The 15,383-nt window shown below is 34.9% G+C and overlaps 1 protein-coding gene across 3 annotated transcripts in view; it reads left to right on the plus strand.

Moving 5' to 3' along the window:
• TTC8 (tetratricopeptide repeat domain 8) overlaps window positions 1-15,383 on the plus strand; it is an 87,596-nt gene that overhangs the window by 35,597 nt on the left and 36,616 nt on the right. For 2 of the 3 annotated variants that reach the window (XM_077123286.1, XM_077123287.1), the window contains 3 exons: window positions 848-892; window positions 12,036-12,121; window positions 14,721-14,808. In XM_077123286.1, coding sequence (XP_076979401.1) covers window positions 848-892; window positions 12,036-12,121; window positions 14,721-14,808 — 219 coding nt within the window. Of the gene's footprint in view, window positions 1-847; window positions 893-12,035; window positions 12,122-14,720; window positions 14,809-15,383 lie in introns of those variants that run through there. The other variant, XM_077123289.1, reaches the window with a different exon arrangement.

Consider the following 15,383-nt stretch of genomic DNA (forward strand, 5'->3'; position numbering starts at 1 on the left):
AGCATCTTTTCATGTGTTATTGGCCATTTTTATATCTTCTGTAGAGAAATGTCTATTGAGCTCCTCTGCCCATTTTTTAATTGGGTTATCTTTTTGTTATTGAGTGGTAGGATTTCTTTACATGTTTGGGTATTAAGCTCTTGTCTGATATATGGCTTAAAACTACTCTTTCCCCTTCTGTAGGTTGTCTTTTCACTTTCTTGAATTTCTTTCCATGCACAAAAGTTTTTAATTTTGATGAGATTAAATTTATCCATCATTTCTTTTGTTGCTCATGTTTTTGGTATCATATATAACAATCCCTTCCAGAAAGAATATTCTGAGTCACTGAGTTACTATGAATACCATATAAATGGAAAAAGCTTTTAAAACTAAGAAAAAGCAAGCAAAAACACCCTGTTATACACTTAAACTCTACTTTGATTCAGAAAGAACATCCAGATTTTCCTGTGTCTAAATTGTCATTATTATAATTACTGTATGTAGAGAGTGTAAAAAACTGGCTGAAGTCGTTTTGATTATGACAAATGTTGGTCTTTAAGATATAAAAATCTACTTTTCATTTGTCTTTTTCTAATAAAATAGCATGTGTAATGTGAAAAATGTTCAATTATGTGAGCTTCTTGGTTAATATCTATAAAAAAAGGTAAAAAGCCATATTTTTCAATGGGTGATTATAACAAATGATGGTTAGACTCTTTATTTATAAATACCAGACATTTAAGAGTATCCTGTTATTTTGCTTAAATTCAGTTGCTGTCACGATAGCCTTTCAATTTTGGTATAATAATAGAGTGCTTTTGTTAAAATAAAATCTAATGTATTTTTGATATTTTTTTCTTCATAGGCTTTGTTTGAATATATTTTTCATCATGAAAATGATGTTAAGACCGTAAGTTTTTAATTTATCTTATTTTCTTTTATTGTAATTTTTTTGACTTTGAGAGTTTAGATTCTGAAATGTTCTATTTCTTACCTTAAAACATATGGAATTATTAAAGATTGGTGAATTACCAATACTTTCAAATCTGCTGTCAGTTTCGGTAGGAAAATTTGTGTCAAAATAGAAGTTATAAGAACTGTGCATGATCCATAAAGTATAGTATATAACTCTTCATTAATGGGCAAGGTATAGATAATTGGAAATACTGTGCAACATGTTTGTGTTAAAACTTGTTCTTTATACTAATAGCATTGCTGACTCTTTTTTTTTTTTTTCCTTTAGTCTGTATTGTGTGTTACAGGTTTATTAATATATGTATTTTTGGCTTCTTAGTATTATTACCTCCTTATTAACATTTTATGTTGGAAAATTTCAAACATTCAAAAGTAGAGAATAATGAGCCCATATCACTCATCATTCAGCTTCAACCATAATCATCTTAGTGTTTTCTTACCAGAAAATTTTAAAGGTTATATGTGTATGACTTTTCAAATTTTTTTCAACTTTTTCATGCTGGCATGCAATTGAGTAGTAAACGTACAAATTTTGCATATCAAATAATTCTGCAGTTTCTAATGATTATATTTACCCCCATTTTCCTTTTAGCTCATAAAGAAAGCTTTATATCCATTTATCAAGTATTCAGCTTGAAAAAAACACCTTCCTTAATTTTGCTTTCTTTGTGCCAACTACTATGCTATGAGAACTCATAAAAATATGATACTTTTTCCTGCCTCTACAAACCATGCAATCTAGTTGAAGAATAAAGTTGACATAAGTAAACCAATTAAAAAACAAGTAATTGCCAAACTGTGAAATTGTAGCTGAATAGCAAGTGGAAAAAAAATTCAGAAGGGGGATAGTAGTAAAAATTCATAAAATAGGTAGGATTTATATGGAAAAGAGGAAAAAGAAATTTAAAGAAAGGGTAAAAACATAAGCAGGTTATGGAATAAGAAATAAATAGGCCTTGACCTCAAAAATGGGAGAATCAGAGGACATTTTAAAGAAAGAGGTGACAGAACTTGATGATGGATTCAATATGGAGAATATAGCAAAGACACAGGCCAACTTTATCTCCTAAGGATATTATGAGAAGAATAATGGTTTTACTAACAGAAATGGGATAATTAGGGAAATCAATTCAGTTTGTAAAAAAGCTTAGTAATTCACTTAGAGGCATATCGAGTTTGAAATCACAAAAGGAGATACTATTGCATGTATTGGAAGATGTGGAGCTAAAATGTTAGAAGGGCCTTGGCCAGAGAAGCAGAATATGTGAGTTACCTATGACAATGAGGTAATAATTGTGATTATATAGGGAAAAGAAGAAACTAAGGATGGGGCAACTGAGAAACCATACACATTTCTGTAAATAGAAATAAGTGCATGACATTTTCACTTGCTATAAAGATAGCCAGAAGCTTTCAGTGTGAATGTATGTAAAAATTATAACCATAATGTCAATAAAAAGAAACCCCCAAAATATGAAATATGAAACTATTTCATAAATGGGTAAAATTTTGTAATTAGCACAGCATCATAAAGCTAAATTTTTGGTTCTTCATTTATTGAAGAGACATTTATTCTTTTATCCAGTATTTTTGGGTTTCTGCAGCATGCCTGGTGCTATTCTTAGCCCAGAGATTACAGAGTGAAGAAAACAGTCTCTGCTTTGCTCTTTTGGACATTATATTTTGGTTGGGCGAGGAATACAGACAATCAAAAGAAAAATAGAAAAATGTCTAAATGGTCATGGTATATGAGTACTATGAAAAAAAAAGCAGATGCAGGAAAGGAGGTTAGGAGTTTAGATAATGAAATGGTGGAGGATGTGGTTTTGGATAGGGTGGGGGCAGTCAGTGAAGTTCACTCTGAAAAGACAATATTTAAATAGAAACCTGAATGAAGGGAGACTGGAGCCATGTAGTTATGTTTAAGGAGAGCATTTCAGTCAGAAAGAACATTAACTGCAAAGGCCCTAAGTTTCAGAAGCACGCTTGGGTTGTTTAAGGAGTAGCAAGGAGACCAGTGTGGCGGAGTGAGGTCTCTGAGGAAGAAGAGTTGTAGGTGATGATGAGTTCAGAAGGTCGTCTGAATTTGTAGGTTCTGATGATTGTGTTTATCAGTAGATTCATCTTGAGGATGTCATTGTACATCTTGGCGTATACACAGTGTGGTCGGGGAATAGGAACCAAATTGAAATACACATAGGATGAATTCCCTGCTTGCCCTAACTGACTTAGATTCTATGGACTCATAGCAGGCTTTATCCTTACATATTAGGTGATTACTATAGAGTGCTTTCATGGTTTGTCATTTATATTGATTTTTTAAAAATTTGGTCTTACCTAAATAAATTTAACAGTGACTTTCAATCTTATCCAGATTCTAGAATATAAAACAGATAAAAATTGGAGCTGCTTTAATTTAAGCAGGGGCAGCAGAATAAGAACGCACTCATTGGGCCTACTCTTTGTTCCCCCACCCCATGAGCTCCTGCTCCTCAAATCCTAGAGCTGCTGGATGGTTCTCAAACCAGTGTACATTTCTGAATTAACCTGGGAAATTTTAACATAATGCATTCTTGGATCTCTGCTAGACTTCCTGATTCAGAATCACCAAGGGCACTGCTAGTAAATCTGTTGTTAATAAACGCTACACTGGTGACACTAATATTCAGCCAGGGTTGGGAATTACTGCTGTAGAATATAGTTTGAAAACCAATGATTAATAGGAGGCCCTAATGCTAGACCTTCTAATGTAGAAGAGAGCTGGGGGAGGATTAGCAGGACTTGCAGGCCAGAGCTACAGACAACAAACTAACAAGGGGAGATGTGTTTCCTGGTTCAATGAAAGAAATCGGTGAATTACATAAGGAAAGGGAAATTTTGGTATTATTTTAGAAAGAAATATTTTGTTTAATGAAATAGATCAGGAGATTCTCAAAGGGAATATAATAAAAAAAATGATTAAAATATAACTGAGTAACATGGAATCGATACAAAGTACTATTGAGAACTAGAGTCCCATTTATGCATTTTGTATTTTCATTGCTAATAATTGTGAGACTTAATACATGAGAAACAGATAATGTCAAGCACAATTTTTGACTCTTTCTGAAATAGATCTTTATATTTCATTAAGACACTGTTGAGAAAATTTGCTTGAAGACATTTAATCAGTGAAGAATTAAAAAAATTTAAACTAGCAAACAGAGGAATATTTCACAGATTTGGCTGGACTTGTGAAGAAAAAGATTTATAAATTCGTAAGTGAACAGAAACAAAATAAAAAATAATAGGACAACAGAGAGAGAAATATTTGCATCAAGCATGATTTAAAGTGAGTGTTTGTCATATATAAATGCTTATTTGAATTTGTTAGGAAAAGATTATCTGAATTTATTAGAAAAAAATGTCATGGAAATGACCCAAATATAAACAGACAATTTACATTAGATAAAATAACAGTATACAAGCATGTTAGAGATGTACCTTTTCACTAATAACATGTATGTAAAATAAACAATCTTGGACCCTACAATTTTACATTCATGAAATTTGAAAAAAATGCTAGGGAAGAATGCAGTAAATTGCTTTACTCATATATTATAGGTTATATTGTGAGTGGCATAATTTTAGATATCACTATGATAATTTGTGCAAGTGGCCATAAAGATATTTATTCACTTTGTTCAAGTAATTTTGCTTGTGAAATTCTTTTTCATGGCACTGATGGAAAGTAAGCCTAATTTTTATCCTTTTTTCTCTTCAAGTTTTTCATTAATAATGTTATAACAATTTTTTCATGTAAAAATTTAGCTATAAATAAGGGACAATAATAAATTTAAATGCTTGTGGTCATATACTGCTCATTATTTCCAACTGCTTACCCTCAAGACAAGACACATGCACACACACTATTTGGTAGAACACACGATGAGCACTTTGCTTTTTTTTTCTTAGTGGAAAGCAACAAATTGTTGATTCCTCTGTTTTCCTTTTTATTCATTGATTCATTTATTGATTTTTTGGTTTATTCCTTAGACAAAGAATTATTGAATGCATTGTATTATTGGGTATTCTTATTGTGACAAGTGCTGGGGGGTCATTACTGAGTAGGACAGATGCCCTGACCCTATTTTCTTCCTCTGTTATGGGCTTGCCACATTATTGTGCTATTATGGATCAGATTGTTCCATTAAAATGTTATTTTAGATTTTACCACAAATCTTATTTTCTGAATGGAAGAAGTATTCAGAAAATGAGCACGAAGAATACATTTAATTTTTTTTAACTTTTATATGTTTTGCAACTTTAATTAGAAAAAGAAAAAAGGAATTTTTTTTAACATGCTTAAAAAATCAAACATTACTTCCGGGTCAAGATGGCGGCTTAACAATGTGCGCATTTTAGTTCATCCTCCAGAACAGCTACTAAATAACCAGAAACAGTACAGAACAGCTCCCACAGCCACGATAGTGACCGGACACACAACGTACCCCAGTCTGGACCAGCTGGACTGGCTGCGAGCACCCCCCAGAACTGTGAGTTCCCAAAGCTGCTGTGACCAGCGCCCCTCCCCCACAGGCCGCTCCCCAGAGGGGAAAGGAAAGTACTTTACTAGCAGCAGGGACTGGGCACAATCAAACGCCAATTGTGGAACTAATTAACAAATTCTGACTACTAAAAATAGGCCCCCAGCTTAGGTGAACCTGGTCAAAGCAGAGATTGCTCATTTTTGCCCTGGCGCAAAGGGGGCAGGACTGACAGAAAAAAGGGGGAAAAAAAAAAGAAGGAAACAGAGGTTTTTGTGGCTGTGTATCTACAAAGGCTTGACTGCCTCTGGATACAGCGGCAGGACTTTTCAGGCTGCAACTGCGCCAGGCATAGGCAGAAGTGAGCTCTTTTGGGGGCTTATCTGGAGCCTGTGCCTTCCCCAGGGGAGAGGTAAAGGCCCACCCAGGTGGAATCCCTCCATCAAGGAATTCAGACACCAGGGCTTGGTAATTTGAAGCCATTAAAACCAGCCTCAACCTCTCCTCTGTCTCCACCATGCCCCCAGCAGGGAGAGTCTGCCAAAGTTAAAGGTACCGCATCATCTTATGCTGGTGGGACCTGCAGTCAGACAAGTGCCACATACTGGGCAGGATAAGAAAAACAGAGTCTTTCAACCTGCTGGGTCTCACCCTCAGGGAAAACCGACACAGGTGACTCTTTCCTCCTGATAGGAGGCCAGTTTGGTCTGGGAAAATCTGGCTGGGGTCTATAATATCTAAGTAGACCCTCCTAAGTGTGTGTGGGGGAAAGGCACCACACAAGCAGGGGAAGAAACAAGAAAACAAGAACTGAAAAATTCTCCTCTGAAAAAAACTTAAGCTAAAGGTCCAGATAAAGTTGAACAGAATGTCAAAGAACAGATAGACAACAAATTCATCCAGCAAGAAAACCCTAGATAAAAGAAGTGAAAGCAATCTCCAAAATAAACTAATTAAGGTAATTAAATGCCTAGACGCCAGCAAAAAATAATAAATCACACTAGGAAAATCGAAGATATGGCCCAGTCAAAGGAACAAACCAACAATTCAAATGACATATAGGAGCTGAAACAATTAATACAGAATGTACGAACAGACATGGAAAACCTCATCAAAATCCAAATCAATGAATTGAGGGAGGATATAAAGAAGGCAAGGAAAGAACAAAAAGAAGAAACTGAAAGTCTGAAAAAACAAATCACAGAACTTATGGGAATGAAAGACACAGTAGAAGAGATGAAAAAAACAATGGAAACCTACAATGGTAGATTTTGAGAGGCAGAACATAGGATTTCTGAACTGGAGGGCAGAACATCTGAAATCCGACAAGAAACAGAAACTATAGGAAAGAAAATGGAAAAATATGAGCAGGGACTCAGGGAATTGAAATATGAAGCGCATGAATACACGTGTTGTGGGTGTCCCAGAAGGAGAAGAGAAGGGAAAAGGAGGAGAAAAACTAATGGAGGAAATTATCACTGAAAATTTCCCAACTCTTATGAAAGACTTAAAATTACAGATCCAAGAAGTGCAGCGCACCCCAAAGAGAATAGATCCAAATAGACATACTCCAAGACATTTAATGATCAGAATGTCAGAGGTCAAAGAGAAAAAGAGGATCTTGAAAGCAGCAAGAGAAAAGCAATCCATCACATACAAGGGAAGCCCAATAAGACTATGCGCAGATCTCTCAGCAGAAATCATGGAGGCGAGAAGACAGTGGGATAATATATTTAAATTATTAAAAGAGAAAAACTGCCAACCAAGAATTCTATATCCAGCAAAACTGTCCTTCAAAAATGAGGGAGAAATGAAAACATTTTCAGACAAAAAATCACTGAGAGAATTTGTGACCAAGAGACCAGCTCTGCAAGAAATACTAAAGGGAACACTAGAGACAGATACGAAGACAGAAGAGAGAGGTGTGGAGAAGAGTGTAGAAAGGAAGACTATGAGTAAAGGTAAAAAGAAGGAAATTAGATATGACATATAAAATCCAGAAGGCAAAATAGTAGAAGAAAGTACTACCCATGCAGTAATTACACTGAATGTTAATGGATTAAACTCTCCAATCAAAAGACATAGTCTGGCAGAATGGATTAAAAAACAGGACCCATCTATATGCTGTCTCTACTCAAAGGACACGAGGCCAAGGACACAAATGGACATTTACACACCAATGTTTATAGCAGTATTATTAACAATTACCAAGAGATGGAAACAGCCAAAATGTCCATCAACAGACAGTTGGCTAAACAAACTGTGACATTTACATAAGATGGAATATTATGCAGCTGTAAGACAGAATAAAGTTATGAAGTATGTAACTACATGAATGGACCTTAAGGACATTATGCTGAGTGTGATTAACTTGAAACAAAAGGACAAATACTGTATGGTCTCACTGATATGAACTGTCATTAGTGAATAAACTTGGAATATTTCGTTGGTAACCAAGACCATCAGGAGATAGAAATAGGGTAAGATATTGGGTAATTGGAGCTGAAGGGATACAGATTGTGCACAGGACTGAATATAAAAACTCAGAAATGGACAGCTTAAAACACTGAATGAAGCTGCATGTGAGAATGATAGAGGGAGGAGGGCTGGGGCATAAATGAAATCACAAAGAAAGATAGATGATAAAGACTGAGATAGTGTAATCTAGGAATGCCTAGAGTGTATAATGATAGTGACTAAATGTACAAATTTTAAAAATGTTTTTGCATGAGGAAGAACAAAAGAATGTCATTACTGCAGTGTGCTGAAAATAGATGGTACTTAATATTTTAAAATTTCAACTTATGTGTGAGACTAAAGCAAAAAATGTTTATTTGATACAAATCTATACTTTGACTAGTGCATCTCCTAATATAACTTATCTATATAGTTGATTGAACACCTTAAGTACATGGAACTTTGTATAGGACATGAGCTTTTGATGGTTTGTCCAGGTGATGCCCTGATGAATCCCAGAGTGATTTGATCAGTGAGTGGAAAAATATTTGCAAAGTCCCCTTTGGGGAATGGTGAGAGCGGGGGAAAACTCAACTTCCCCAAGTTGAATTCTTGATATTCTCACAAGCAGTGTGGACAACCAAAGCTATAGGCTGAGCCCCCAGTCTTGGGGTTTGTTCATATGAAACTTAACCCCACAGGAGATAGGTCAAGCCTACTTAAAATTAAGCCTAAGAGTCACCCCCAAGAGAACCTCTTTTGTTGCTCAGATGTGGCCTCTCTCTCCAGCCAACACAGCAAGCAGACTCACCACCCTCCCCCTGTCTACGTGGGACATGACTACCAGGGCTGTGGATCTTCCTGGCAGCGTGGGACAGAAATCCCAGAATGAGCTGAGATTCAGCATCAAGGGATTGAGAAAAACTCTAGAATGAGCTGGAACCCAGCATCAAGGGATTGAGAAAACCTTCTCGACCAAAAGGGGGAAGAGTGAAATGAGACAAAGTGTCAATGGCTAAGAGATTCCAAACAGAGTCGAGAGGTTATCCTGGAGGTTATTCTTATGCATTAAGTAGATATCACCTTGTTATCCAAGATGTAATGGAGAGGCGGAAGGGAACTGCCTGAAAATGTAGAGCTGTGTTCCAGTAGCCATGTTTCTTGATGATGATTGTATAATGATATAGCTTTCACAATGTGACTGTGTGATTGTAAAAACCTTGTGTCTGATGCTCCTTTTATCTGCCTTGTCAACAGATGAGAGGAATAAAAATAAATAATAGGGGGAACAAATATTAAATTAGATTTAGTTTGAAATGCTAGTGATCAATGAAATGGATCAGTAACGGTATGGTCTGTAAATTTTTTTTTCTGTTTGTTATATTTTTTTGTTGTCTTTTTATTTCTTTTTCTGAATTGATGCTAATGTTCTGAGAAATTATCATGATGATGAATATGCAACTATGTGATAATATTGTGAATTGCTGAGTGTATGTGTTGGGAATGTTTGTTTCTTGTAATTTTTTTTAATTAATAAAAACTTTTTTAAAAATCAGAGATTATTCTATACTACTTACTTTGGTTGGCCCCAAATTTCATTTTAGATGAAGTATTTCAGACAAATATAAAGAATATACTGAAATGGTATTTAAAAGTTAAAAAATAAAGTGGATCCTCTATGGAAAATTGGATTTTTGCCTTTGAGTTCTCCTTTTTTGGAAAGTATGACAAAGCTAAAGTGATCTGTGGGTTGATGAAAATTGAATCTCAACTTCCATATTCTTTTTAATTTCATCATCCTGAAGTTGCCACACTATAATAGTAGTGAAAGGGTGACTGCTTTTTTAAACTTTAGGGATGTTAGCACTATTACTTAGGATATTCATTGTGGCATTCAGTTGAACATATCCACAGAGATATGTAGAATAGATTTCAAGGTTCCCACAATTTATGAACTTTTATAAACTTTTTAATGACATTGATATCTAGATATTGGTTTGATTGTATTATTCACAGATCTTTAAATATAAGTGTATGGTTATTTATTTTTAAAAATTGGGAAAGATTTTAAAGCATTAAAAAGCATTAAAGCTCTTCTTTTACCACTTCCAAATTTAAAAATGTTAATGGCTTTTAATTATAAAACTTATTACTATTCCAGTTTTTTTGTTTTTGTTTTTGGATTGAGTGTCTTTCTAAGTTATTTTCAACATAAATCAGAAACAAAGAATACAATTAATTCAAGTATTTCTCATGAGCGCAGCAACATACAAAAATGACAGAGACGCATGCCAGGCTTCAGGGGACTTTAAGGTCCATTTGAAGTTGTCACAGATGTTTTTGCCCATTATAGCCTCAATTTTCCTATGAAGAATGATCCTTAAAATGTTATTTTTTTTTTTTTACCATTTTTATCCTATATTGATATTTCATATACATTTCCTTAAATGGTTTAACACAAACATATGGGTCCCCTATAGGAAGATTATTTTCAGGACCACATCTGAAAGCAAAGTCTGCAGCCTGTAATAAGTATTCAGTCTAACCTTGGGAAGTTAAAATATGTAAAAAAGAGATTAGAACTGCATCTTTTTTCTGGAAAATTGTTCTGTTTATTAAATGTAAGAGTTGATATAATTTATTTACTGGAAAAGGTCTTTAGGATGATTAAATTAAAATTAATATGTTCAGATATTTACAGTGCATTTCTGAATTGAGCTGATAGGAAATATATTTTCCTGGTGTTTCCAGAGATAGTGGAAATTGAAATTATATTTTTTCCTCCTGTTTTGCTTTAACTTTTATTTCTGGCTGGGGTGGGGTGGGGGCAGGGGTGGATGTGGGGGATAAGAAGATGAAAGTAGTGTGTTGCTTGTTTACTTTGCATAGCTTTCAAGTAGAGATGTTGATTTTTCAACTGCATTTGAGCACCTTTCCTTTATAAATAGTATGCATACTTAGAGGTCTCCCTTGGAGCAAGAGAAGATGGGGAACACAAGGAAGAGTAATTATTCTTGCAGTACGAGATTGAAAGGAACCCATCTGGCATTTATTTAAAAAAAGAGTTAATATAAGGAATGGACACTAATATGGGATGTATTCTGAGATAAGAGAACTGTAAAATCTAAAAGTTACTTTAGCTGAACTGGTGGATATCACAATTATCTTTAACACTAGCTAAAGAATAGACATTTTATAACCTGGAGAGAAAGAATAATAAATATTATAAAAAATGAGAATCCTCTTTTAACTAATAACCCTGAGCTTTTATTCACCAACCTTTAAATACGCTTCTAATTTCTATGAGATTCCAATTTATGTAAGGACTGATTTGCTTTCCCCTTTGTAAAATCGGTTTCTCCTTCTCTGTATAAAATCGTAATCCCTATTTAGTTATCTCTTGTCTGATCTGGAAGGGACAAATTAGAGGACATTGGAGAAATGGGATAAACAAATGAAAACATGAAAGCAAATACAGAGATCTATTTTCAGTCGCCAGCAAAGGAAAGTCTGATCCTTCGAATTACTGAAACGTGAAGTGATGTCAGAATAATGGAAGGATGGTTGTCGAGGATGGTAGTTATTCAGTCCCTCCAACTCCTTTCACCCTTCTTCATGAACATTTTTTAAGACTTTTTAAAATCTGCTTACTTGGTCTTTCTCTGTTTGTCTACATCTCTCTTTAAAATGGAGCCTGCGATTGGACCTTGCTAACACACCAAAGGCTTCCACTCCCACTGAGTTTGGAGGCATTTTGAATCACAAATTTTGAATGTAGAAGATACATTGTGGGAAGAGAGTTTAAAAATTATGAATTTTAAATATCAGTTTTGTACCTCGCATATTAAAATTGTATTCAAATATATTTCACATCTCCTCTTTGATCAATGTTTATATCTCATCTGCTTTCAGCCCTCTGGTCTGGAATTGGTAAATTAGGGAAAATTGGTATGGCCATCTGGAAATATGAACAACTGGAGTTTCTATTTGATTTCTAATGCATGTTTTGATTGATGCTAATTATATGGTTTATTTTATTATTTATTTTTCTAATTAGAAAAGAAAGTCCTAATCTGAAATGAATTGTTTTTTAAGGCTTTGGATTTGGCTGCACTTTCCACAGAGCATTCTCAGTACAAGGACTGGTGGTGGAAAGTGCAGATTGGAAAATGTTACTACAGGTAAAATTATGATTATTTTTGAAGGCCTTAAACATGGCAACAAATTTTAGAGTCTAATTTTGTTGTTGTTGTTAATAGATTTCCTCAAGAAGAAATTAGAATTGTGTTTTTGGCTAACTTGAGACAACTTTTACTTAACACTCATGTGTTAGCAATAAAAACTGATGCCTTTTGAATAACATTTTAGAGCTGCTAGGAGGAAACTTTAGCACTATCAAATTCAATTCTGTTTTTCAAATAAGGAAGCTGAGACCTGAGAGAGGCTGTAATTCGCATAAGAAACTAGTTAGTAAGAGACTTTGGACCAGGACCATGTCCTTTGATTCCCAGTCAGTCCTCTTGGCTGTCAAGTCATTTTTCTTTACACGGATGCCTCACATCTCACAGTTAAGAGATGGCTTGCCCGTACTTTACATTATCTCACAGCACTTGTAGTTTCTATTATTATCCTTTTTTTCCCAGATAAGAAAAATTGAGTCTCAGAAAGATAAAGTGACCTTGCAAATTCAAGTTGCAGAGAAGACTTTGAGCTCAGCTTTGTGACTCCAATTCTCTTATTATTTCCACAATTCCATATTATTTCTCTAGGCACCTGAATATTCCAATGTTAATTCACTTAATGTTTAAACGCATTTTTAAAGTGCATTAACTTCTCCCATTACTGTGCCCTCCTTTTCAAGTAAATCAAAACAACTTGGTATTCTAACATGCTGTATACTTTCCTGTCTCTGCTCTATCTGAAATGTTTCCCTCTCCCCACCATATCTAGCTGTCAAAGTCTTGCCTGTAACTTTTTCCCTGTAACTATCTTGATTCACTCCCTCCTCTGTGCTCTCAAGTACTTTGTTTTTCCTTGGGTTTAAATAACTAAAGTTCTTGTGAACATGTTTTGTTTCAATCTTTGATTACAAGCACCTATGGGCATGATTTTTATTGTATTCATTTTTGCATCACCTTACGATCATGAAATGTGTGTGCATTTGGTGTTGGACAATGTTTTTAGAATTAAATTGGAGAGATACATTTAGCAGCTGGTGGGGAGAGTCTCTACACTGACTCTCTGATACTGGCCTGTGTTCATTAACTTGACTGATGTTTTCACTGTTCCTAGACTTTCTTTATATATGGCACACTTCATTTCCTTTGCACAAGAATTCATGTAGCAAATTACTTTTTGATAGTACAAGAAGAAGTTTCTCTTGAGGATGGAGTAATCAAAAACATATGACCCATCCTTTCCTTCTTCCTTTACTCTGGCTTCCAGGTAGCACAGTTAGTCTGGTTGCTTATTTGTTTTTTCAGTTTGTTTAACCTTCCATCTGCATTATTTTTTTAATCCATTTCTGTTTTTTTAATTGTAATCACCTTTTTAAAATCATTTTTGAAAAGAGGCAAGTTATTAGACAAAAATATGCAGACTCAAAGATAATTAGCATTCCAGAATTCAATGACTGAACTTCAGCTGAGTGTTTAAAATTTGCAAGTTCAGTTGAAGTTCCGTAAATAAATATGCTGTTTTCCAGAACTTCAGAATTCTTTGATAGCATTTTATAAATAATCCTTGTGAATTTAGTGGAACCTTTGAAGAGGTAGGGGCTTCTGCCACATAATGCATCCTCTAAATTTAGGCCAGCTTTTGGGGTCACCTTTAATCCTTTTAATCCCAAATCTTACAACAGCTATTTACTTATCAGCCATTCCAATGCTTGGGACTTAGGTTATGAGAAAAGATCAAAGCTATTCTCTCAGGACTTTAAATGAAATGAACACGATGAAACATTGTTTTGATTTTATTTCACAAGATAAAAGCATTAGCACAAGGTGCTCTTAGATAACTAGGTGTGAGTAGTTATGAGACCCAACAGGTCTATTAAGGACGAGCTGAATGAAAGCTGTGTGTGCTTTAGTAATTGATTTAGCAATAACAAAATGTTTCCTGGGTAAAAGAGATGGGCTGACATCAGCAAAGTCACATTTAGGCAAGAAGCAAATCTTAAATTCATAGGCTATGATAATCAGTATCAGGTACCAAAAAAAAAGATGGGGCGGGGGAGAAAGAGTTCTACACTAATACGGTGGTACAGCTCTATTACTCAAGTTACTGGCAGTTTTTACTTAAATCAAAATAATTTAAGAGTAGCTTTGAAAAATGAGCTTTTGTCTCAAAGCATGCGATATTTTTAAGGAAATGTAATTCTTCAGTTCTCCCAGTAAAATGGAGACTCTTTAAGCATTTATTCGGGTCATTTGCCATATGTCCAGCTGATCATAAGCTCTTTGGGTGGTGACCTGGTCTGACCTGGCTTACTGGCAGCTGTTAGACTTGCCATGACTAGATATCAGACAGACTGTTTGCACATGATTTGGGGGTTAAGTAAATAGTGAATACAGAAGATAGGGAATTTTTCACTAAACTATATAATATAAACAAATGTATGTGAAAGGGAGAGTGTATAGGTGTGTGTGTGTATTGCCATTTTTATTATACACACTTACTCTTACAGATGTAATTTATCTCTACTCATATCCTCAGGGTATGAATAAGAGCAGTAACGTTTATTTTTAAGGCAAATGTCTACTTTTTTCTGGCTATTCTTAGGTTAGGAATGTATCGTGAAGCAGAAAAACAGTTTAAATCAGCCTTGAAGCAGCAAGAAATGGTAGATACATTTCTCTACTTGGCAAAAGTAAGTGACTGTTCTTAATTTGAGTGAAATCTTTCTTCTCAGAATGCATGTTTAAATTCTGGCCCAGGCATGGGGAGAGTTACCAGTTTCTTCAGGAATATTTGGCAAGTTAATATGCTCAGCTTTGACTTATTTTTCTGTGTAAGTGAGAACATAGGGATGGTAACCATTTCAGGAAAAGTGGACTGACATGAAAAGCAAGAAAACTCCTTTGAAAGTGCCCATTAGGATAGAAGAAAATGACACAAGCTTACCACATCCTTAGATAACAGGGCCCAAAGAGACCCGCTTTTCTACAACAAATGTCTCCACTTGGGCAAGTTATAGAGAACTTTTCATGTGTTGGTCTTAGAAAACAATTATAGGACTGTTTTCATGTCTTAATTTCTTGGCTCTGCCATAATAATAAAAACAATGTTTTCCCTTTATTAAGCACCTGTTCAGCATGAGGCGTTGTGTCAGGTCAATTCCAATTGCAGTTTAATTTAACCCTCATAAAACCCTACAAGATAGGTTTTACCATTTTCTTTGTATACTTAAGGGAAGTGAGGCTCAAAGAAGTTAAGTAGGTTTTC

The sequence above is a fragment of the Tamandua tetradactyla genome, chromosome 12, assembly GCF_023851605.1.
Source record: "Tamandua tetradactyla isolate mTamTet1 chromosome 12, mTamTet1.pri, whole genome shotgun sequence".
Lineage (NCBI taxonomy): Eukaryota > Metazoa > Chordata > Mammalia > Pilosa > Myrmecophagidae > Tamandua > Tamandua tetradactyla.